Below are 26,761 nucleotides of genomic sequence, written 5' to 3'. Positions count from 1 at the left end.
GACTTGCTTTTCTCTGTGGCATCAGCTGAATTTCACCAAGGGATGAAAATCCATGCGAAGTTGGCTGGTTTTCTGTTGGACCTGTAAGAAACATTACCTAGCTATCCAGCTAGGTTTGCCAGACATTGATTGTAAACACAGGACCACAGCAAGCCTTAAAAAACCTGCATAGTATGCCTTTAAAGTCTTCTTTCAGGTCCCATTAAAATCGGTTTCTTCTCAAGTTAGTTTTATCCGCAGTTCCTCATACCACTAGCAGAAGCCCAGTCCAAGTCTACAGTTTCTGTGTAAATAACAATTTTGCTATCAATATTATTTCTACAGTTTCTGTGTATAGAACATCTATCGCTATTATTTTTCTTCCCTTTTTTTTTTAAAAAAAACCAATAGATCAGAACATCTATAAACGTCTTCAGTGGTTTTAGTTTTAATATGTCAGTGAGTGTGTGCTTGTGTTGGAGGGGCGGAGGGGGGTGGGTGGTGCTGTAATTGCTGCATTTGTTTAAATAGTTACCTACCTCCCACCCCCCACTCCCCGAGCCCTCCCCCCCCACCCAACTGCCCTTCACCCCCAGTGGGGTACACAGGCACGCAAACGCGCGCCCCCCTACAGGGATGAAGTGTGGGGGCCCTTCCTCACGTGTACTCAGCAGGTGAGGAAGACTCCTCCTCTTCCTCAGGACTTGCATCGGAGTGTCTGTTCTCCCTGACGGCGGGACCCGTCCCGTCCCCAGCGAGGCGGAGCTGCCCCTCCCCCTCCCCCTCCCCCTCGTCCTCCAGGGTGAGCTGGAAATGGAAGCTGTGCAAGGGGGAGGGGCTGGGGGAGGGGCTCTGGGGGACGGCATTCTGGTACCAGTCCCGGTTCTCCTCCAGCGTCTCCAGGATGTCCTGAGCGTCGGGGTGCACCAGGTCTCCCCACGTCTCCCACAGGGGGTGAACGATGTAGTCAATGAAGCCCACCTGCGCCAAATGCACACATTAGTGTTAGCGCACCCACAATGCCGCACACTTATACTCTTACACTGACACACACTGACAAACGCTCACACTGATATACTGACACACACACACACGTGCACACAGAGACACAAACCATGCCATGTGAGTGTGTGTGTGTGACAGTGTGTGTGTGTGTGTGTGCGTGTGTGAGAGAGAGAATGTATGTGTGTGAGAGTGTGTGTGTATTTGTGTGTGAGAGTGTGTTTGTGTGAGAGAGAGAGAATGTGTGTGTGTGTGTGTGTGTGCGTGTGAGAGAGAGACAGTATGTGTGTGTCTGTGTGTGTAGGCATGTGTGTGTGTGAGAGAGAATGTGTAGGTGTGTGTGTGTGTGTGTGTATGTGTGTGTGAGAGATAGTGTGTGTGTGTGTATGTGTATGCATGTGTGAGAGGGTGTGTGTGTGTGTGTGTGTGTGTCAGAGGGAGTATGTGTGCGTGTGCGTGCGTGTGTGTGTGTGTGTGAGAGGGAGTATGTGTGTGTGTGTGCGTGTGTGAGAGGGAGTATGTGTGCGTGTGCGTGCGTGTGTGTGTGTGTGTGTGAGAGGGAGTATGTGTGCGTGTGCGTGCGTGTGTGTTAGCGAGCACCTGGCTCTTCTCCACAGACGCGGTGTGCTTGTCGCACATGGGGCTGATCTCCATGCCTCTCTCTCTCTCTCGGTCGCCCTGCCGGAAGAACTCCTGCATGATGCGCTCAGTCCACTGCCGGTACACGGCCAGCGGCTTGGTGGGGTTACTCAGGTCCGCACAGTGCACCATGTTCCTCAGCACCTGCAGCACGCAAAGCAACTATCAGTCACACAATACACACCCGCAATACACAGCTTCACATTAAACACCTGCTACATACAAAGCTTTATCAGTCACACAATACACACCTGCTGCACACGTCCTATCAGAACTGACCTGCATTCGGTCAGTGTAGTGGTGGAGCAGCACACGTCCTATCAGAACTGACCTGTATTCGGTCAGTGTGGTGGTCGAGCAGCAGCACTCCCGAACTGGTCACTTTCTTCGTCTCCACCATCGTCTTCAGGTCAGCCAGCAGGCTCATGTGTTTGGACATATCGGTGGCCAACACCTAGAGACGGACAGGTCGAGAGAGAAAGACACGAAAAAGGGAGAACGAGTGAGAGACCTGCTGCTGAGGGTTGTGATGCTTGCTTGACCGCTGGGACCACGCCCACTCGCTGCAAGAGAGCAGCCCCATTGGACGGGGTGTGAGTGATTGACAGGCCCTCACCATGTCGATGACCATTCTGCGCAGGCTCTGTCTCTGTCTCTTGCTGAGGTTCTTGAAGATGTCGCAGTTCTCCTGCTGCAGGAGCTTGAACCCGATGGCCAGGTGGTGGTTCTCCAGGACCGACTCGTCGTTGTACATCAGCGCCAGCTCTGAGTCTGACAACGGAACCAGAACCAGAAGCGGGTCATTATCAGAAAGCTCAACACACCCCACAGTGCAGCCCCCAACCAAAACCCAACACACCCCACAGTGCAGCCCCCAACCAAAAACCAACACACCCCACAGTGCAGCCTCCAACCAAACCCAACACACCCCACAGTGCGGCCCCCAACCAAAACCCAACACTCCCCACAGTGCAGCCCCAACCAAAACCCAACACAGCCCACAGTGCAGCCTCCAACCAAAACCCAACACACCCCACAGTGCAGCCCCAACCAAAACCCAACACAGCCCACAGTGGAGCCCCGAACCAGCTGCGGTTACTTACTGGTATTAATGAGGAACTGGTTAGAAACTCCTGGGTGATCCACATCATGAACAGCTGCAGCAAACAGAGCAGCTAGAATCTCCAGCTCAGAGAAGACATCCTGAGAGAGAGACAGAGAGAGAGAATAAATGTATGCATGCTTGTTTGTGTAGTCAAGTAGTCAGTGCTGTTTTGGTGTAGTCTCTGTGTAGTCCGTGCTATGTTGGTGTACCGTGTGTAGTTGGAGCTGTGTTGGTGTAGTCACTGTGTAGTTAGTACTATGTTGGGTATACTCTGTGCAGATAACGCTGTGTTACCGTGTGTACTTACGTTAAGGGCTGGAGTGGACAGAAGCACGTGTGTGGACTGTGTGACATCAGCAGCATGCAGACTGTTGTGGTAGGCCACGTTGCTATGGTAATGATCCTCCAGGGTCATCACAAATGTCATGAAAGCATCCACCGGAATCTGGAATGTCTTCAACAAATCCCTCTCCTGCAGAGTTAGACAGAGACACACAGAGTTATATGCTGTTACTTTAGCCCAGGGAATGGGATGTAAACAACACGAATAAACAAACACACATTAGTCTCACGCACACCCACGGAGCAAGCCGCAAATACGCAAATACACACAGTTACACACACTTAAGACCCAGATACACATTCTCACACAAGTACAAACAGCACACACACACACACACACACGTTCACACACAGTTCACAGTACATGCGATCACATATACAAATACACACATGCACGTAAACACACTTACGCATATATATGCACATGCACGCACAGTCACACACACACACAGTCACACACAAACACCTGGAATATGGCGAACATGATGCAGCTGAGCGGTCTGTTGTTTGAGAACTCCGCGATGTGGAAGATATTAAGGCCCCATTTGTTCAAGTCGTCCAGTTCCTGCCGGAGGGAAAACACGTTAGAGTGGTGCGGGTGGTGAAGAACAGGCCAGTGAGGTGTAAATACAGGGCTCACTGACAGCACGGGTCATTATGTGGAGTCACCAGTAGGCTTAAAATGGAGTCATTTTAAAAGGAACTGTAAGGTCTACATTGACTGTGTACCTCTGACTGACCCCCCGAAGCCAGCACAGAGAGGGCCAGGTCACCTAGCTTAAGCTTAATTTATCTCTTTAACAAAAATACACTAATATACACATCTATTTACAGTAATTCATGATTAAGTGGTTATTCATAAAAGTTGCTAACAGAATCTTAGTCTTGGGTGTTGGATACATTTTTTAATTACATAAATGAAATAATAATTTAAAATTATTATTTAAAAATGTGTTTTGTGTTTACTCACTTTCCCTTTTGTCTAATGATCTTAAACTACTCGATGTGACAAATATGCAAAAACAGATGAAATCAGGAAGGAGGAAAATAGTTTTTCACGGCTCTGTATATATGCGTGTGTGTATGTGTACGCGAGTGTGTGTGTGTGTGTGTGTGTGTGTATGTGTGCGCAAGTGTGTGTGTGTGTGTGTATGTGTGCGCAAGTGTGTGTGTGTGTATGTGCGTTCGAGTGTGTGTTTGTCTGCGTGTGCGTGTGTGTGTGTGCAAGTGTGTGTTTGTGTGTGTGTGCGTATGTATATGCGTGTGTGTGTGTGTGTGTATGTGTATGTGTGCGCAAGTGTGTGTGTGTGTATGTGTGTATGTGTGTTTGAGTGTGTGTTTGTCTGTGTGTGTGTGTGCAAGTGTGTGTGTGTGTTTGTATGTTTGGGTGTGTGTGCACGTGTGTGTGTGTGTGTGTGAGTGTGTGTGTGTGAACTTGTAATACTATCTTTGTGGGAACCAAATGTCCGCACAAGGATAGAAAGATGAGGAAAACGTATCTCTGTGTGTGCAAGCGCGTGTGTGTGTGTGTGTGCACGGCGAGGTGCCGTACCCTGCCCAGCTCCTCCTCCTGGTCCGTGGGCACTCCGAAGCGTGGGACAGAGGAGCAGGTGAGGCTGGGGCAGGTGGGGCAGGTGAGGCTGGAGCTGTGGGTGAGGCTGGGGCAGGTGAGCTTCCTCACGCTGCTGATGTGACTCGTGGGCTTCTCCCGCTCTCTCTGCGTAGGGGAGGGGATCTCCACCTCGTTCTGCTTATCTGAGGGGGAGCACACGCCACACCGCTCACACATCTCATACAGTCACCGCAGGTCCACACAGGCACTGCCGTAAGCGTACGGAGAATGGGTACAGGGGCACAGGTGTGTGGTTACAGGTAGACAGTATAGGCGTATTAGTGCAGGCTTGTGGTAAAGGTTTGGGATATAGGTGTAGAACTACATGTATGTGGAACAGGTAGAGCGCATAGGCACAGAAGTACAGAGAGTGCACTGGGCCGGGAGGTAGAGGAATGGAAATATGGGGGATATTGGTACAGGTACTATGCGTGGTAAAGGTCGGGTGCACTGACCGAGGAAGGTGCTGGAGATGTACTCTGACACCTGGTTTCCAGAGCGACTCATCTCAGACAGGTGAGAGAGCTCCCGATTTAACATCCTCTTAAACTGAAAGAGAGAGAGAGAGAGAGAGAGAGAGGGAGAGAGAGAGAGAGAGAGAGAGAGAGGGGGGGGGGGACATGGGTGGATAATTGTTTTCTATTCAAAGAAGGAAGGATTTGAAGTGACAGAAACATAACCTTAAATATCACACAGACACACAGACACACACACACACAGGGTGCAATGCAAATAAGCAGTTACATAACACAGAATTAGACTGCAGTATTCCTCATTCATTCAATAGAACACACACACAGATGCACATACACACAGTGTGTGTGTGTGTGTGTGTATATATATATATATTTATAGTCTATAACGTAATAATATTTGTGGCTTTGGGAGCAGATGATCGCATGTGTATCTCAGTCTGAGGCACCGGGGAGTTTGACCTTGAGAAAGGTCACAGCTGCCTCTGTGGCAGCGTGCCGCGGGACTGACTTTGAGGTTTCAGTTGCTGGGGAAACAGTGTTAGTTGCCATAGAGATGATTCTGTGCAAATGGATTGGTCAGTATGCCAGAGACTAGGGGGCATAGCTTCAAACTGCTGTGTGAGTGTGCGTGTGTGTGTGTGTGTGTGTGTGTGTCAGTGTGGGCGAGAGAGAGTAAGAGAGAGAGAGAGCGAGCGAGAGAAAGAGAGCAGCGAGAGAGAGAGTGTGTCTGCGAATGACAGGTAAAGCATAATGTGAGTGGTGTGTGAGAGTGTGCTTCAGACAAAGTACGGTTTCCATGGGAACATCAAGAGATGTGCAGTGTGAGGAAATGAGTGATGAAAGACAGAAAAGCAATGGGATGGAGAATGGGGGGTGTGGGGGGGGGGGGGGGGGCGGGAGTCCCTCCAGGGGGAGAGCTCTTCCTGGGTCTGACCATGTGATCATAGGTACCCCCAAACCCAAGCCCAGCTGCTGGGTTTGGTCCAACTGTTATAACGCTGTGTACATATCCGTGTGTACGTGTGTGTGTGTGTGTGTGTATGTGTACGTGTGTGTGTGTACGTGTGCGTATGTGTACGTGCGTGTATGTGTGTGTGTGTGCACGTGTGTGTGTGTGTGTGTGTGTATATGTGTATGCGTATGCGTACGTGTGTCTGTGTATGTGTGCGTATGTGTGTGCGTATGTGTATGTGTGTGTGTATGTGTGCGTATGTGTACGTGTGTGTGTGTGTGCTCATACGCCTCTTTAATGTGAACTGTGAGATCTAGTACTACCTAAAATGATGTGCACAATTGCATCCTGGGAAAAAAGCCAAATGTTCCATATGTCCTTTTGGTGCCCCAAACTCTCCTTCCCTGCTTGAAAAGGAGCGACAGTCTCTAAGCCTGCAGACTGTATCTGTACTTCTATTGGTCAATGCCAGGACTGCTTACTATAGGCCAGGAGCGGCCAACCAATGGCTGAGAGGGACCAGCAGAGCTCTCTGCTGTTCCACAGCAGCATATAGGTAAAGTGAAAACGTGAGTCTCTTTCTCTCTCTCTCTCTCTCTCTCAAATTCAAATTCAAATGAGCTTTATTGGCATGACGAGTGTATGTACACATTGCCGAAGCAGTACCTTGGTGGAGGCCATGTCGCTGACAGAGCGGTGGGGCTGGATGGTCCCCAGCTGCTCCAGGCACCAGTCCAGCTCCTCCAGGGTCTCCCGAGCCAGCTGCTCATACGTGTCCTCTGCAGGGACACGAAGAGAGAGAGTCAGCGTGTGCGTGTGTGTGTGTGCGTGTGTGAGTGTGTGTCTCAGTGTGTGTGCGTGTGTGTGTGCGTGCGTGTGTGAGTGTGTGCGTCTCAGTGTGTGTGCGTGTGTGTGTGTGAGTGCGTGTGTGAGTGTGTGCGTCTCAGTGTGTGTGCGTGTGTCCGTGTGTGTGTGTGAGTGCGTGCGTGTGTGTGTGTGTCTCAGTGTGTGTGCGTGTGTGTGCGTGTGTGTGTGTGAGTGCGTGTGTGTGAGTGAGTATGTGTGTGTATGTGTGTGAGTGTGTGTGTGAGCGCGTGTGTGCGTCTGGGTATGTGTGTGTGTCAGTGAGTGAGTGTGTGACCGTGTGAGCAAATGTGAGTGAGCGTCCAAGTGTGTGTGAATGAGTGACCGTGTGAATGTGTTTGAGAGTGTGTGTATGTGTGTGAGCATGTGTGAGTGGGCAAACTGTATGTGTAGGGGTGTGAGCATATGCTTGTGTATGTGTGTGAGACAACCACTCAAATATTACAGATCTATTACAGTAGCCATCAGGGCACCTTATATATTAATATTTATTCTATTAATATTATGTGTACATACACTTACTATTTCTTAATATTCATATATTCATACCGCTTCACATATTAGTCATATTTACAAGGAACAGTGAATATTGTAAAGAGAGCAGGTAATACGGTATTTGGCATTCTATTAATCTGACTGCTCTCACGGGAGGACATTCAAGACTTGGCTCTCGTGGATGTTTCAACTGAACTGACCTGAAAGTGTTGCTTTGGGCACTGTAGGTTGACCTCCCAGTGGCGACCTCCTGTGGACAGATTGAGAATTACACCAAAGAGGGTTATGAACCTAGGAATTGCACCTGCAGCAGTGCTGCTGGGACTGGCTTTGCACTCCCACTGTACATTCACTCATACAGTCACAAATAAATAATCTGATGGGAGGCAAGGTGTTAATTTGTCAGAGTGATGTCATGCTGTTTGGATTTTGTATTCCATCCAATAGTGATGTCATGTTTTAGGATTGCTTTTAGTTAAGTGACCTCAGGAAATTGGATTACTGGCTGTGTGTGTGTGTGTGTGCGCGTTTGTGTGCATTCTTATACACGCGTAATTGTGCCCATGAGTGAGTATGTGAGAGTGTGTAGGTACAGCAACAAGATATACAGGCTATAAAACATACAGAGGTCATGTAGATACAATACAGTATATTCTGTACGGCATGTGGTATAAAAATACTGTCGACATTTTAGAAGCGCTATGGACTGAAATACAGAAACTGTGTGATGCCAGCACCCCCACTATGCTGGGGGTCCCCTCCATTTCAGACTGAGGAGTGATTCAGCAAATCGTGAATCATGAATTATAAATCATGAATCACAGAGACCTTGAATCTGGAATTGTCGTGTTGCCGGAGTTCAGCTTCCCTGGCTTTTGAGTGTAGAACCAAATCTTCATCACTCCCCTGCACGGGCACCATGGGCACCACACGGGCACCACGCGGGCAACACACGGGCACACACGGGCACCATGGGCACCACATGGGCACCATGCAGGCAACACACGGGCACCACACGGCCAACACACGGGCACCATGGGCACCAAACGGGCACCACGTAGGCAACACACGGGCTCACACGGACACACACGGGCACCACGCAGGCAACACACGGCCAACACACGGGCACCACGGGCACCACGCGGGCACACATGGGCACCACGCAGGCAACACACGGGCACCACACAGGCACCGCGGTGAGGAAAGTAATGCGGCAGGCACCACACGGGGGAACCACGTGGGCAACATGCGGGCACCACATGGGCACCACGTGGGCAACACGCGGGCACCACATGGGCACCATGTGGACACCACGGGCACCGCGGTGAGGAAAGTAATGCAGTGGGCACCACACGGGCACCACGCGGGCACACATGGGCACCATGCAGGCAACACACGGGCACCACGGGCACCACACAGGCACCGTGGTGAGGAAAGTAATGCGGCAGGCACCACACGGGGGAACCACGTGGGCAACATGCAGGCAACACACAGGCACCACGTGGGCACCACGCGGGCACCACGCAGGCAACACACAGGCACCACGTGGGCACCACGCGGGCACCACGCAGGCAACACACGGGCACACACGGGCACCACACAGGCACCACGGTGAGGGCAGTAATGCGGCGGGACGTGGCGGTACTGACTTGTCGGCGGGCGTGGTGACGTTGACGAGGATGGTGAAGTTACTTCTTACAGTGCGCAGACTGGCCAACACCTGAGGAGAGGCGGAGTGGGCAATAAACCTGCTGTACCAGGGTCAGGGATGGTACTACGCACTGACTCTGTTCCCTGTGCAGTCGCACACACTCACACTGTTCCCTGTGCAGTCACACACACTGACACTGTTCCCTGTGCAGTCGCACACACTGACACTGTTCCCTGTGCAGTCACACACACTGACACTGTTCCCTGTGCAGTCACACACACTGACACTGTTCCCTGTGCAGTCGCACACACTGACACTGTTCCCTGTGCAGTCACACACACTGACACTGTTCCCTGTGCAGTCGCACACACTGACACTGTTCCCTGTGCAGTCACACACACTGACACTGTTCCCTGTGCAGTCACACACACTGACACTGTTCCCTGCGCAGTCGCACACACTGACACTGAACACTTTCTATCACGCACATACCAGGCTTTCCCAGTGGTGTCTCCACACCTTTAGCTCCCTCTCCTCGCCTGACTAACTCTGACCTGAGCTGACCGGACACATACCTGAGCAAACGGGGTCACAATGAGATCCTCAGGGTGCCTGCAGAGATAGGGAGAGAGGGAGAGCGAGAGAGGGAGACAGAGAGAGAGAGGGGGGGGAGAGAGAGAGAGCACCAGAGAGAGTGCATGAAAGTGAGAGTGAGAGAGAGAGAAAAAGAGAGAGAGAGAGAGAATGATAGAGGGTATTAATTAGACAGTTAGCCACAGGGGATGATGTTTATCTAAATTGATATTATTGTAAAATGTTGAAGTCCAGGTAAGATTTGGTACTGTAGGTGTAGACAAGGGGGGGGGGGGGGGGCGTGTGTGGGGGACAAACAGCCTCGGGGAACGGGGGCAGAGAAGAGCGGCCCCCGCGGGGAGCAGCCTCCCAGCCCCCTCAGACAGACGGGGTCGGGCGCGGCGGCGCACGCTCACGCATCGCTGCTGACGGACGAGTTGCGGGACGCGGTCTTGGGGGACATGTCGTAGTCCGAGTCGGAGCGGTACAGGAAGGACTCGCGGCGCTGGCTTTGGGGGAAGGAGGGGTGCAGCATCGCCCCGGGACTGGGCTGCTGATCTGGAGCGGCCAGAGACGAGCCGTTCTCCACATCAGACCTGGGGGGGGGGGGGGGGGCGGGGGGGGGTGAGCGGGGGCACAGAGAAGCAGCAGGGGAGCCAGGGAGAGAGAGAGAGGGGGCGAGAGTGAGAGTCAGAGAGTCAGAGAGACCAGCTTCGGGGCAGGACCTGAATTTTCACACTGTTATTCACAAGGGCGCAGAGAGGAAACATGCCACGCATTTTCAGCCTGAAACGGGGAGAAGAAATCATCGATTAGCTTCCAGTAAAGGAAAACATATTCTATCAGCACATAATAAAAGCCATCAGCAAGAACACACACTGCACAGGTAGGCTGAATCAGTCCATAGGCCCATATTTCTCTAAAATCATATAAAATTACACATACACACACATGGCAGACACACACACATACAGTGACTAACAAAAGGTTTAAAAAAACACATTGTGATGCAATGACTGGGGGAAAGATTAGACACAAACGTGTATATGTAAATGCATGAGCACACACATAGCAGTGAATGATACATCATAAAATATACACTTACAGGTGGGCTATGACAAATCACACACGCGGTAGAGACACACGGCTAGTACACATCCTCCCCCCCGTTAGCCCACATGGACACACACACACACATGCACACACTCTCTCACGTACGCAGCTGTCCAGCACCTACACACACACACACACACACACACACACTCTCTCTGTCACACACATACACAAACACTCTCTATCTCTCTCTCACACATACACACACACTCTCTCTTTCACACATACACACACACACACACACTCTCTCTCTCTCTCACGTACGCAGCTGTCCAGCACCTACACACACACACACACACACACACACACACATTGGTAGAGTCATTTCTGGTAGAGTGGGAGTGGGTGGGTGGTTAATAGTTGGTCTTTTCACATTCTAATGAATGCTTCCCACGGCTAATGACCAGTCGCTGTGGCCTCCACCGCAGACCCACAGCTGTAATTACAGGCCCAGCTCTCCTTTGTGTGGAAGTGTTAACTCTTCACCAAATCACGTCACTCTCTCTCTCTTCCCTCTTTCCCTCTCTCTCTATCTCTCCCTCCCTCTCACCCATTTCACTTTTTAAATCTGATTATTATCAATCTCATCCACGCTAGTTCTCCACAATGGCTGGCTTCAGGAAGAAGAGAATTCTCAGTGAATGACCAAAAATTCAGAACACCAGCTGCTGTTGCTGCTTACATCAACTATTTCTGATTGTTTTTTTATTTAAAAAAAAAAACAAAAAAAACAATTTTTAAGAATCCCTCCTTGTCTTTACCTCCACCCCAGTGAGCAGCCTGGTCCGCTGTATGGCTGGATGTGACTCTCAGCCAGACTGCACTTACTCTCGCTTAGGTAGGCTAAGGAAGAACTCTACAGTTTACAACTAGATCATTTTCACCATAATGAAGAAAAGTTTTGAAAGATGTGCCAGTGTCATGCTTCCACGCAGCTAATTCAGGAAATAGGCAGAATTCTATGGCTCTAGTTGATTCCCTACACCACACCATCATGTGAAATTGCCTATACAACATCACACCAGCTTTCTCTCTCTCTCTCTCCCTCTCTCTCTGTGTTTTATGTGGCAGTGGAACAGGTGTTCTTAGACCGCTACTGGCTAATGTGTCTTTTTCAATTTCTGACTGCTATACTAGCACCCAGTGCCAGCTGGTGCATTATTTCAGAAATGAACATACCTATATTACGTCCAATATACTGTCACATGGTGTGACAGCCCCGGGAGGGAGATGCAGCGATTCTGGGTTTTCATCGGAGTTTGACACATGGAGAGAGAGAGAGTGAGAGAGAGAGGGAGAGAGAGAGAGAGAGAGAGAGAGAGAGACGGTGCACCAACACGAGAACAAAGAAAACAGCTTCACCCTTTCCCCCTCGCGAGTTTTAGGGGGGAAAAAAACGATAGATTAAAACAACAAACTAAAATGACAAAGAGAAAAGAAAGGGAAACAGAGCGACAGGTTTTCAGCCGACCAGCTCCTTCTCCATTTTCTTTCTTCCTGCGCTCGGACAAACCAAGACTCTCTCTCTCTCTCTCTCTCTCTCTCTCTCTCCCTCTCTCTCCCTCCCTCTCTCTCTCTCACTCTCTCTCTCTGTCTCTCTCTCTCTCTCTCTCTCTCCCTCTCTCTCTCTCCCTCTCTCTCTCTCTCTCTCTCTCTCTCTCTCTCTCTCTCTCTCTCTCTCTCTCTCTCTCTCTCCCTCTCTTCCTCTCGGCGTGCGCTCCAGCGTCTCGTCCCCGAACCGTGGAGGGGGGTAAACACACCTTTAAGCGCTCTGGCCGATTGGCGAACGCGCCCCAGGCGCGCGTGTTCTCCCCCCGCCGTGGCCGGGACAGGGCCCGCTCCACCGCACCGAGGAGCCGCCACACACACAAGCATCTCGGTTTAAAGTGGGTTATCTTCACGGGGGATTGAGTTACAGCGGCCTTGTAGAACAACGCGAAATGGGAGGTAAATGCTGCTCAGACATGATAATGGATGGATATACAAATATTTGACCACATACTGCACTGTATATTGATATATGACCACACACTGTATATGACCATATATATTGAGAGGCATCAATTGTAAAGCGCTTTGGATAAAAGCGCTATATAAATGCAGTCCATTTACCATTTACCATTTACCATATGAATATCAGATCACGATTCTTTGACGGATATTCTTCATGATTGCTTCTTTGTTGTTTTTGCATTTTTTTCCTTCCATAAACAGGGAACTATAAGCCAGCTGTATGTGACAAATTCAAGATTGATTTCTCAAAGTCTTTCCCTGATATTATTGTAACATTGTGAGCAGTGACTAATGATTGATGGCTATGTGAATTCAGACATGACAGTGTTCCGATTGTACGTGTTCGATAATGGCATTCCAATGCATCACTACCTATTGTGTAAAATAAATAATCAGTGGCAAGACAGCTATTAATAACTATGACAGATGTTAACCTGATTTCTAAAAACAGCACACAAATGGACACCTTCAGCTTATGAAATCAGTTCACCCTGCATAACACTGCTACTGCTACTACTACTACTGCTACTACAGCTACTACTACTACTGCTACTACTACTACTCCTACTACTACTACTACTGCTACTACTACAGCTACTACTACTACTGCTACTACAGCAGCTACTACAACTGCTACTACTACTACAACTACTACAGCAGCTACTACTACTGCTACTACAGCTACTACTACTACTGCTACTACTACTACGACTACTGCTACTACTACTGCTACTACAGCTACTACTACTACTCCTACTACTACTACTAATACTGCTGCTACTATTATTATTACTACTACTACTGCTACTACTACCATTATTACTACTGCTAGTACCACTACTACTACCATTACTACTACCGCTACACCTACTAAGACAACTGCTACCACTAACAGTACTACTACTACTACTAATAATAATAATTATGATCTTCCTCCTCTTTTTCATATTTCTTTCCCCTTCTCTTTCTCTCCTCTCTTTCCTCCTCCACTGCAGTCTTTCATATGTAAATTATTCTCAGCAGAACCAAAGCCATTGAGCTCGGCACTGAAAGTACTAAAATCCTGTCTCTTAACGTTTCTCTTTTAACATTTAGCATTTTTAACTGCCTTCATTGAGCTGAAATGTCACAGGGAGCGCGGAAAACATCGCTCAGAGGCACCAGAGCGGTTTGGCAAGCTTCCCTTCACAAACACGCCAGCACCGGCACCTCCATCCAACGTACCAAGGGACCCGGCATCGCCACACTTTGCCCACGGACGCTACCATCGCTAACGTTTCTGGGAGACACAGTGTGACAGAGTCCTCTCTGCTGTGATTGGCAGCGCCACTGCCTTTCCCACACACACCACGATGACAGATGGACATATTTGCCTGTAAATCAATAAAGGGAATCTAATGGACCAGAAGAAAAAAGGTGGTGTCTGTTTGCGCCAGGCTCCGCCACTTTATATAAGCGACACTGTTAACTCACAATGTCACTGCTCCTCCTGGTGGAAAATCTAACGAATCACTGACCAAACGATGGACTGACTGACCGACTGACTGACTGACTGACTGACTGACTGACTGACTGATTAACTGGCTAACTGTCTGATGGACTGAATGACTGATTAAGTGACTAACTACCTGACTGTGTGACAGACACACTGTCTGAATATCTGACTGACTGACTGACTGAATGGCTACCTCACTGCATGACTGACTGACTGACTGACTGAATGGCTACCTCACTGCATGACTGACTGACTGACTGACTGACTGACTGAATGGCTACCTCACTGCATGACTGACTGACTGACTGACTGACTGACTGAATGGCTACCTCACTGCATGACTGACTGACTGACTGACTGACTGACTGAATGGCTACCTCACTGCATGACTGACGGACTAAATGACTGACTGTATCATGCTGAATATGAGTCAGGAAAAATGAACAATAACATTCACACTATTGCACACAGTTGCAGAGCAACACAAGTGGAACACAAGTTATCCAGCAAAATTTCCAGTTCCCAGAATTCACGCCACTCCCGTCCAAAAATGCATCTCACCCTCCCCAAACTCTCCCACACTACCCCCCAAACTCCAAAGCATTAACCCCCATCCCATATTAACCCATATTAACCTGACTCCCCCCACAGTACCCCACCAAAATCACCACACATTCTCCACACAGTCCCATAACCTCCCTCCCCCACCAAAACTCCTCCACTCCCCCCTCCAAACTGAAACCACTTCTCTCCCTCCCTCTCCACCGTGCCCCCCAGCCCACCCACATACATTGGGGTATATTTAGCCCCCCCCACCCCCAGCCCTCAGCCCTGAGACTGGCTGAGATATTTTAATCCAGACAGGAGAGAGAGAGAGAGGATGAGTCATCCAAAGCCAATGTTTGTGTCGCTGTGTCCCTCTCCGCCTGCATCCTTCTATCTCTCGATCAGTCTCTCCATTTCCACCTCTCCTCACATCTCCCACTCTGTCTCACTCCTTCATCAAATCTCAGCGTCTCTTTCTGTCTATTTTTGTCCCAGTTCCCATCACTCCGCATATTTCCTCTGACCAAAAATCATGCTTACGGTTACCATTAGCATAGCTGGCAAAAAAAGAAAAAAGAACTACATTTGAACAGCACTGAAAAGGTTTTAAACATTACTACCTGATCAGAATGTGAAAGAGCTGTACACTGAGGAGAATAAATGCATCTCCGAAACACAGTATGTTTTGTAGTTTGTGTTAATTTGCAGAAATTAATTATTAATAGATAAAAAAACGAGCCCATCAACTGATCACCACTCTCTGTTAACATTTCTGTCATCTTCTGCATTTATCTGTCTATATATAGGTGGAAGAATGGTAGAATCAAATGCCTTGAAATGGTAATACATACAGGTGAAAAGTGATTGGGTGGATAATAAGGGGGAGGGGAGCAGTGATTGGTTTGAGACAGAGAGGAAAAGAACACTGATTGGATGGAGACTGAGGGGGATGGAAACTGATTGGGTGGAGACTAAGGAGGAGTTGGGGACAGCGATTGGGACTAGACTGAGAGGTGAGGAGATAGTGTGTGGGTGGAGACTGAGGGGAGAGGGGAGGTGATTGGGTGGAGACTGGGAGGGGGGATGTGATTGGGTGGAGCCTGAGAGGGAGGGGACAGTGATTGGGTGGAGAATGAGGGGGTCAAGGGAAAGCATTGGTTAAGGCAGAGGGGGGGAGGGGACAGAGGAGGAACGGACAGTGATTGGGTAGCGGTTGAGAGGGAGGGGACAGTGGAGACCTATGGGGGGAGGGGACAGTGACTGAGTGGACACAGTGATTGGCTAAGACAGATGGGAGGGGACAGAGGAGGAAGGGACAGTGATTGGGTAGCAGTAGAGCAGGAGCGGACTGTGGAGACCTGCGGGGAGAGGGGACAGTGACTGAGCGGACGCAGCGATTGGTTAAGACAGAGGGGCCAGGAACAGAGGAGGAATGGACAGTGATTGGGTAGCGGTTGAGCAGGAGCGGACAGTGGAGACCTATGGAGAGAGGGGACAGTGACTGAGTGGACACAGTGATTGGTTAAGACAGAGGGGCCAGGAACAGAGGAGGAATGGACAGTGATTGGGTAGCGGTTGAGCAGGAGCGGACAGTGGAGACCTATGGAGAGAGGGGACAGTGACTGAGTGGACACAGTGATTGGTTAAGACAGAGGGGCCAGGAACAGAGGAGGAATGGACAGTGATTGGGTAGCGGTTGAGCAGGAGCGGACAGTGGAGACCTATGGAGAGAGGGGACAGTGACTGAGTGGACACAGTGATTGGTTAAGACAGAGGGGCCAGGAACAGAGGAGGAAGGGGCAGTGATTGGGCAGCAGCAGAGCAGGAGCGGACTGTGGAGACCTGCGGGGAGAGGGGACAGTGACTGAGTGGACGCAGCGATTGGTTAAGACAGAGGGGACAGTGACTGAGCGGACGCAGCGATTGGCTGGGAAGGCCGCTCAGTGTTACGGACTCAGAGAGTATCAGGCTGCTGAGTGTGAAGGAGGGTGTGAAGTGAGGACTCGGCCTCATGCTCAAACAGCCTGCAGCGTCTCCCACTCTCTCCCCGCCTCCAGTCACACAGATTACACCTCCAGTCCACGCCATCACTCCTCACCACGGCGCCACACAACTCCACTTCACTCAGCGTTTTTCTCAATCAAAGAGCAGCCACGCTCATGATATCCGAAGCAGAAAGAACGCAGAATGCTGCATAGGGTAAATACACAACTGTGAACAGGCAAGTCACAGCACCGGAAGGCCAGAAACACAGACTCATCTCTCACAGATGATAGACAGATAGAATAGATGACCCATTCTGATAATTAAAAAAAACACTGGGAATGGCTGCTCCATCGCTGGGGGGGGGGGTTCGGGAAAGTGGGTAGCACTGCCACCTCACAGCAAGCAAGTGCTGGGTTCGAATCTTGGCTGAGGCCTTTTCTGTGCAGAGGCAGCACATTCTTCAGGCTTGCTTTTTGTGAACACTTGTTCTGAAAACACAGAGGACGCAGGAAAGCATGGACGCACCTTCGCCAGCCTTGATAATGTAGATACTGCTGCTGAAGATGTTAGAGCTTATTATTCGTTTTTTTCTAACCATCATTAGGTATTTTACACACACACACAAACACACACACACACACACACACACACTCACACGCACACACATACACACATACACACACACACACACGCAAAATCAAGCCATTCCAGGTAAAGCTCTAGAACGAGAAATATGAGCTGAAGAACTCAACTCCATCCCCATCGGCTGCTCCAGTCTTTGGTGCAGTGGGGAGCCCCCACATTATAAAAAATTCAGCGCCGATCGATACAGCGGTGGCTGGGGGGGGGGGGGGTGAGCGGGGTTACGCAAGGTTGGCCATGGCCTCATCCGGGGGGGGCGGGTGGGTGGGGCGGCGGGGTTACGCAAGGTTGGCCATGGCCTCATCCGGGGGGGGGGGGGCGGGCTCCAGTCTTCCGCATCGCCACACAGAGTGGCTCCAGGTCGCCCTGCAGCGTCTCTGTGCGCGTGAAGTGTGCGGCATGCAAACAGAAATGCTGAGAGAAAGGCCCGCACATCTCTCTCATCAATTGCATTACGTTACATGGCAGGCATTTAGCAGACACTCTCATCCTACAGCGATTTACATCGCGTTCAGTTATACGGCTGGTTAGGTACCTCGTTCAAAGGTACAACGGCGGTTGGGGAATCGAACCCGTGACCTTCTGGTTACAAGACCAGCTCCTTACCCATTGCACTACACTGCTGCCCAGTAAGAATTAACGCAGGACGTCAAAGCATATTGGCGCGGACTCACTAACGAGGCCAGGAATTCCCAATGAGAAAAAACACACGTGCTACGCTCTACATTACACGCACTAAATCAAACATCACACACTTCAGAAAGAGTGAACGTTGATTAGACACACTGCATACAGTGTTGCACACAAGAAAAAACAACACTGAATATTCAGTATTACTCACAAACACACGCACACATGACCTTCAGCACCACACACACACACACACATACACACACACCATCATATATTACACACACTCATGATATTCAATATGAAACAGCAACACACACACACAATGCATTCGATGCTTACACATACACATACGCACAGTGTTCGATACCACACGCCAAGCACAGCCCCTGCAAAGCTACTCTGTCGACAGAGACCGCGCTCGTTGGATTTAATCTCATTATAGCTGGCGCCGCGGGCTTCTCCTACACTTATTTATAGCACCCTGACAGAGCAGAGGGCTGGATTGAGCAAACTCCTGATTGGACAGCCAGGAACCCGCTCACTAAATAGCAAAATAACGGACGAATCGCCATCCGAGTGCACAGACTGGTGCTAATTTGATCAGTGGCCAGATTCCCAGATATGTATATGGACAGCCACCACCTCCGCCATGATTTCCTGTACTCCAAATCATTGCTTCCTTCCTGCTTCTTTTCACCCCCTCTTCCACACCTCCTCTACTGTCTTCTCCACCGACTCCCCCCTCCCCCCCACCCTTTTGTTTCCTCTGTCCTTATCCAAACTGTCTCCTTCAAAAAAAAAACAAAAAAAAAGCCCAGCCTTCTGTGTCATCTCCAATCAGAGGCGACAGTACCTAACTGCAGAAGACGACAAGTGCCTTAACCTGTCACTGGAAATCAGGATCTCCGGGACATCTGAGACAGAAAAAAAGAATGGGTGAAAATAAGGAACTAGGCAAAGGAGAGAGGAGGGAGAGAGACTAGATCGTTAATCAATATTCAAGAATTTTCCACTTTCAAACTCCACATATAATAAATCATATATCCAGAATTGTGCAAAAGCAAAATGCTACAGCTGTTTGGCACTAGGAGCTGAAGCAATTGAGTAGCAAATTGTTTTTAAATATATATATATAATACAGATCAGTGAGGAACACTACATTTTGGAAATTGAACAATGAGGCTATCCTTATTCAAATGGAGAATTAAGAAAAATGTTGTTTAAATAAAAAGGGAATGATGTCAGATAAATCAGTCATTTTAAATACACCGCATTAAATGAATTGTATGAATGAATAATGAATGTATGTAACCCCCATGTTTAAGGCCCTAGCTCCGACCACAGCCAAATCTCATTCATGCTATATCACAGACCACCAGGGCCAAATCTCATTCATGCTATATCACAGACCACCAGGGCCAAATCTCATTCATGCTATATCACAGACCACCAGGGCCAAATCTCATTCATGCTATATCACAGACCACCAGGGCCAAATCTCATTCATGCTATATCACAGACCACCAGGGCCAAATCTCATTCATGCTATATCACAGACCACCAGGGCCAAATCTCATTCATGCTATATCACAGACCACCAGGGCCAAATCTCATTCATGCTATATCACAGACCACCAGGGCCAAATCTCATTCATGCTATATCACAGACCAACAGGGCCAAATCTCATTCATGCTATATCACAGACCACCAGGGCCAAATCTCATTCATGCTATATCACAGACCACCAGGGCCAAATCTCATTCATGCTATATCACAGACCACCAGGGCCAAATCTCATTCATGCTATATCACAGACCACCAGGGCCAAACCTCTTTCATGCTATATCACAGACCACCAGGGCCAAATCTCATTCATGCTATATCACAGACCACCAGGGCCAAACCTCATTCATGCTATATCACAGACCACCAGGGCCAAACCTCATTCATGCTATATCACAGACCACCAGGGCCAAATCTCATTCATGCTATATCACAGACCACCAGGGCCAAATCTCATTCATGCTATATCACAGACCACCAGGGCCAAATCTCATTCATGCTATATCACAGACCACCAGGGCCAAACCTCTTTCATGCTATATCACAGACCACCAGGGCCAAATCTCATTCATGCTATATCACAGACCACCAGGACCAAATCTCATTCATGCTATATCACAGACCACCAGGGCCAAATCTCATTCATGCTATATCACAGACCACCAGGGCCAAATCTCATTCATGCTATATCACAGACCACCAGGGCCAAACCTCTTTCATGCTATATCACAGACCACCAGGGCCAAATCTCATTCATGCTATATCACAGACCACCAGGACCAAATCTCATTCATGCCATATCACAGACCACCAGGGCCAAATCTCATTCATGCTATATCACAGACCACCAGGGCCAAATCTCATTCATGCTATATCACAGACCAGAGACAAACCTCATTCATGCTATATCACAGACCACCAGGGCCAAATCTCATTCATGCTATATCACAGACCACCAGGGCCAAATCTCATTCATGCTATATCACAGACCACCAGGGCCAAATCTCATTCATGCTATATCACAGACCACCAGGGCCAAACCTCTTCATGCTATATCACAGACCACCAGGGCCAAATCTCATTCATGCTATATCACAGACCACCAGGACCAAATCTCATTCATGCCATATCACAGACCACCAGGGCCAAATCTCATTCATGCTATATCACAGACCACCAGGGCCAAATCTCATTCATGCTATATCACAGACCAGAGACAAACCTCATTCATGCTATATCACAGACCACCAGGGCCAAATCTCATTCATGCTATATCACAGACCAGAGACAAACCTCATTCATGCTATATCACAGACCACCAGGACCAAATCTCATTCATGCTATATCACAGACCAGAGACAAATCTCATTCATGCTATATCACAGACCAGGGACAAACCTAATTCATGCTATATCACAGAGCAGAGACAAACCTCATTCATGCTATATCACAGACCGGGACAAAACCTCATTCATGCTATATCACAGACCAGAGACAAACCTCATTCATGCTATATCACAGACCAGGGCAAAACCTCATTCATGCTATATCACAGACCAGAGACAAACCTCATTCATGCTATATCACAGACCAGGGCAAAACCTCATTCATGCTATATCACAGACCAGGGACAAATCAGTCATAGTGTAAATATGCAAAATATATTTTTGTAACTTCAAAAATGGGTACTGAGGAATCAAAGTGTAAAACAGGTAATAACTAAACTTATTAAGGAAACAAATAAATTATGAGCAGTTCCATAATAATTTGGAACAAGTATAGAATTTCTGAGGTTATTCACAGTACACTAGTACTGTGTGACACGTACACTAGAAGTGCACTAGTTCTTGTGACATACACTTGCAGTGTACTAGTACTGTGTGACACGTACACTTGCAGTGCACTAATACTGTGTGACACATACTCGTCTAGTGCACTAGTACTGTGTGACACGTACACTTGCAGTGCACTAATACTGTGTGACACATACTCGTCTAGTGCACTAGTACTGTATGACACGTACACTTGCAGTGCACTAATACTGTGTGACATATACACCTCTAGTGCACTAGTACTGTGTGACAGTTATAATTTTTAAAAACGGAACTGTCTCTAATCAGTTTTTGACAGACCGTCTGCATTACATACATCCACAAACATACTATAAGTCTGTATGTTCTGTTATGATGAAGATGAAAGCATTTCATGAGTGTGTATTCATGCACATGCGCAGTGTGTAAACATGCAAAGCGTTTTTGATGGACATGTGAGAGTGTGTCTGTGTTATGCACTCGCAAAAGTAATCAGTCCCGTGAGTATTTAATGAGGTACTTTATACATCTGGCACAGGACCAACTAACCATCGAAACAACATTAGATTCCAGACAGAGGAAGTATATAAAACATGAAAGGGAGGAATTTCCTTTTATATATACATTTACGCAACACTGTGATGATGGGTATACTTGAGAAGGCATCCGTAGCTATTACACTAAAAACCATTTAAAAAACATAAAGCATCATAAATGATGTATAACCTGATGGACAGAACAGGCACACGTCCGCTGCCTTTTTTTGAACGATCTATTTGTTTTACGTGTCCACAAAACAAGTAACCATGACAACGGCAAGCAGACTGGGCTGCTCAGTACCACCTTTACAAAGGCCTGTGGTGAAGATCAACACACGCGCGCACACACACACACACACACACACGCACGCATGGACATGGTAGACCACCAGGGGGCGTGACACATGTCAACAGATGAATAACAATGAGGCGGAGCTAGCTCTGCCCATCTGAAAACCTGCTGCAGCAAACAGGGCGAGACAGTAACAGTGGATGGCCCTGCCGCAGCTGCAGTGGGGAGCGTCAGAGGGAATTAGGCAGTTAGGGTTCGGGGTTAGGGGTTCAGGGCGAGGGTTACTGGTCAGGGTTAGAAAGTTTGGGGTAAAGGTTAGGACTAGGACAAGGGGGAGGGTTAGAGCAGCTTCTCTGGGTATCCTGTCTATACTACGCTCAAAGCCAGCAGAAATGAAAGATATCCCTCTACTATAAATACAGATGCAACCTTTCTACTACACAGCATGAAACCTATGCAAGCACTTACACTACTGACCACGGTCTATTAACAAATCACTACTGACGACATACTACTAAACTAGCCACTCACAATTCTGACAGCACTCCGTAGACCACGCTTGTACATTAACATTCAAAGCACACGAGCATACAAACACATTTTCCCACCGTAAAAGCACACACTCACACACACACACACACAGGGCCTTCTCTGCTCTGTAGGATGAGTGTACTCATGCATGGATTGACTGAAAGGATGAAAGCTTTTCCAGGGAACTGAGATACGGATGAAGAATTTAGAGACACAGTCAGCCAGCATTGGCAGGAGTCCAAGAACCTTCAGGCCACCGCAAACTGCACTGTGTCATCACTAAACTCACCGCACACTGCACTGAGTAATTACTAAACCCAGCACACACTGCACTGTCATTACTAAACCCACCGCACACTGCACTGAGTAATTACTAAATCCAGCGCACACTGCACTGAGTAATTACTAAACCCAGCACACACTGCACTGTCATTACTAAACCCAGCACACACTGCACTGTGTCATTACTAAACCCACCACACACTGCACTGAGTAATTACTAAACCCACCACACACTGCACTGAGTAATTACTAAACCCACCACACATTGCACTGAGTAATTACTAAACCCAGCACACACTGCACTGTCATTACTAAACCCACCACACACTGCACTGTGTCATCACTAAACCCAGCACACACTGCACTGTCATTACTAAACCCCTCACCCACTGCACTGTGTGATTACTAAACCCACCACACACTGCACTGTGTCATTACTAAACCCACCACACACTGCACTGTGTCATCACTAAACCCCTCACCCACTGCACTGTGTGATTACTAAACCCACCACACACTGCACTGAGTAATTACTAAACCCACCACACACTGCACTGAGTAATTACTAAACCCAGCACACACTGCACTGTCATTACTAAACCCAGCACACACTGCACTGTGTCATTACTAAACCCACCACACACTGCACTGAGTAATTACTAAACCCACCACACACTGCACTGAGTAATTACTAAACCCACCACACATTGCACTGAGTAATTACTAAACCCAGCACACACTGCACTGTCATTACTAAACCCACCACACACTGCACTGTGTCATCACTAAACCCCTCACACACTGCACTGTCATTACTAAACCCACCACACACTGCACTGTGTCATTACTAAACCCACCACACACTGCACTGTGTCATCACTAAACCCCTCACCCACTGCACTATGTGATTACTAAACCCACCACACACTGCACTGAGTAATTACTAAACCCACCACACACTGCACTGTGTCATCACTAAACCCCTCACCCACTGCACTGTGTGATTACTAAACCCACCACACACTGCACTGAGTAATTACTAAACCCACCACACACTGCACTGAGTCATTACTAAACCCACCACCCACTGCACTGTGTGATTACTAAACCCACCACACACTGCACTGAGTAATTACTAAACCCACCACACACTGCACTGAGTCATTACTAAACCCACCACACACTGCACTGAGTAATTACTAAACCCACCACACACTGCACTGTGTTATTACTCAACCCACCACACACTTCACTGTATCATTACTCAACCCTCCACACACTGTACTGTGTCATTACTCAACCCTCCACACACCAGTCTGTGTCAATACTCAACCCTCTGCACACTGCACTGTGCTATTACTGAGATTTCTACACATGCCTCTATACACATAAGCACACAAACACACACACAAATATAACAACAAACAAACACACACACACACACACACACACAGCCAAACATCCATTGCAAACATACATGCGGCGCATTCAGCCATTCAATCTGTCATACAGGATGCTACAGAACAGATTGCTTTCTCAGCATGAGATACACAATCTCACACATACAGGAAGACTTGTCACTCGACAACATGGCATGAATACCAAGTAGCCAACAGCACTGGTTCCAGCTCAGGTCATTGGGTCAGTGTTCCAAAGAACTGTATCCTGAGACACGAATCTAAACCGTATTTAAGGAAATAGTAACGCACTATTTTTGTCTGCATGTACATCATCAGAGCTGTGCCTAGAGTAACACAATGAAACGACGAGTACATTTTGCAACATGCTCGCAACGTTTTCACCAGGTACTACTGGAATTGTTTTATTCATCAACTTTTGTTAGTTGTGTTTAAACACAGAAACAACGGCATCTTGTCTTGGTCCGTGCATTGCGAAACTGGACAAAACCAGGCAGCTTCCGCGCGGGGGCCGCCACCGCTCAGAGTTCGAGTTTCTCACACTCTGGATTGTAGTCAAAGTTGCAGCAAGATTGACCAACACTTGTCGCTTCCTCAAATAAAGCGCTTCCCATTTTTAACCCATAGCCTATTGCTCCACCGGCTGGATGCATAGCAAGCACCACTCACTATTTTCCAAATAACTAAAAAACAATAAAAACCTGACACATTTCAAAATGTATCAGGTTTTTATTGTCAATTTATTTCCCACACTGAAGACTTACCGTTTGTTTGACGCACAGTTACCGCCGCACGTGCTGCTCGTTCCTTGGAAGGAAGCGGGCCAAGACATGCGAGACTTTTTCAGTCCTGGTCGGTCGCTCGTGTCCACGGCGTTGGAGCGCTCGATCTGCCGATGGTGATGGTGATGCCGGTCAGTGTCCGAATATCCGCGGTGTTTAATTCTGATGGGGGTCCGCGGCTGCCTCCAAAGGTGCTGCGGGGGCCTGAGGGTCGCATGTCCTTCTCGGGGAACGGGCAGCGAGAGAGACAAGCTCTTCTTGGAGCAAGGTGGTGTCTCCATCATTGGAAATAGTCTAAAGACGACTTACAACAAGGAAATGGCCTTGCATAAAGTAGCCTAAATTAGTAAGGATGTTAAAGTTGTGCTTTGGCTGTATACTGTTTCAGTAAAAACAAATGTCTATTTTTTATCATGGTCTCATTTCAGCCAACGATAATGTTGCGCGAGACCATTTCAAATGCACGCACGCAAAAAAAAAAAAGAATTATAAACATAAGGGACACATCACAGTGCATGTGCAAATAGCGATTATCTTTTCTGAAGAAAAATAATAATAATAATAATAATAATAAAAATTAGTTCTAAAATTACTGTTATTACGTCAAACCCCAATCCAAGAATAACTGAAGTTCAGAAGGGCCCTATAGTTAGTGTGCTGATATTCAGCATTAAAAAAGTAAATTAAATATCCGCGCGGCAGATGCCGGGAGACAGTCGCCCGCGATGCCTCCCCTGAAGTTACTTGCCGCATCATTCATGGCTGAATAGTTCACTCGTATATGGCGGAGTTTATTGCTTTTACCAGTCGCTTATTGCCGAAGTAGCCTATACATACCGCTGGGGCTGGTATTGCTGCTGCCAGCGTCACCTGTTAGTCAGAACTCTCCCGTAACCACTCTCCGGTAGTCACCGAATGTTAGCGGGGCTCGTTCAACTGGAGCCTCGACCGAGCGAGCCCATCCATTAATTACAAAAAAAAAAAAAAAATGAATCGATTGGGCACAGTTAAGAATATGTATAGGCTAAGAAGGATTTAACTTTAAAAATATGCCATTTCATAAAACCTGCTTCACATGATAACATTCATAGTATCCATAGTGAGAATTGTGGTTATGGCTGTATCCGAAAAGCTGCGACAGTTGTCTTCGCTCTTTCCAATGTTTCGATCAAAATACATTACTAGTAACCAGTGCCCAAGTGTCGAGATCTCTCTTGCGCGCTCTTCATTTTATCGGTCAGACTTCTTTTCTTCTTTTCCTCCAGCTTGTCCGCAGCAGTTTTGTGATATTTGCTATTTACCATTACGTCTTCCTTACCATATCTCGCTACTCACGACGTGATCTTCTCTTCCTCTCTCTCTCCCCTCACTCGCTGTCTGTCTGTCTCTCGCGCTCTCCCTCCCTCTCTCTCTCTCTCTCTCTC

General features: G+C 48.1%; 1 protein-coding gene across 1 annotated transcript; it reads right to left on the bottom strand.

Annotated features, from left to right (window-relative positions):
• Positions 1 to 555: 555 nt before the first annotated feature.
• pde4a (phosphodiesterase 4A, cAMP-specific) lies at positions 556 to 26,761 on the bottom strand. Its single transcript, XM_035399020.1, has 15 exons — positions 25,320 to 26,761; positions 10,107 to 10,286; positions 9,693 to 9,729; positions 9,116 to 9,186; positions 7,667 to 7,716; positions 6,774 to 6,886; positions 5,135 to 5,228; positions 4,620 to 4,822; positions 3,534 to 3,632; positions 3,033 to 3,197; positions 2,724 to 2,823; positions 2,237 to 2,391; positions 1,952 to 2,074; positions 1,582 to 1,764; positions 556 to 960 (listed from the first exon to the last, which is right to left on the bottom strand). The coding sequence occupies exons 1-15, from the start codon at positions 25,619 to 25,621 to the stop codon at positions 637 to 639; spliced, it is 2,199 nt and encodes a 732-aa protein (XP_035254911.1). The 5' UTR covers positions 25,622 to 26,761; the 3' UTR covers positions 556 to 636.

Source organism: Anguilla anguilla, chromosome 17 (genome assembly GCF_013347855.1).
Source record: "Anguilla anguilla isolate fAngAng1 chromosome 17, fAngAng1.pri, whole genome shotgun sequence".
Classification (NCBI taxonomy): domain Eukaryota; kingdom Metazoa; phylum Chordata; class Actinopteri; order Anguilliformes; family Anguillidae; genus Anguilla; species Anguilla anguilla.
Note: the sequence above shows the minus strand (reverse complement) of the source record. Positions and strands in the feature narration are given on the sequence as shown.

Excerpts from the sequence above, each read along its gene's own strand:
- pde4a (XM_035399020.1), bottom strand. The coding sequence starts at position 25,621 with ATGATGGAGACACCACCTTGCTCCAAGAAGAGCTTGTCTCTCTCGCTG. Across the intron at positions 7,717-9,115 it reads GTCACCACGCCCGCCGACAA|GAGGTCGCCACTGGGAGGTC; the intron begins GTCAGTACCGCC and ends ATCTGTCCACAG. Across the intron at positions 5,229-6,773 it reads GCGACATGGCCTCCACCAAG|TTTAAGAGGATGTTAAATCG; the intron begins GTACTGCTTCGG and ends TCTCTCTTTCAG.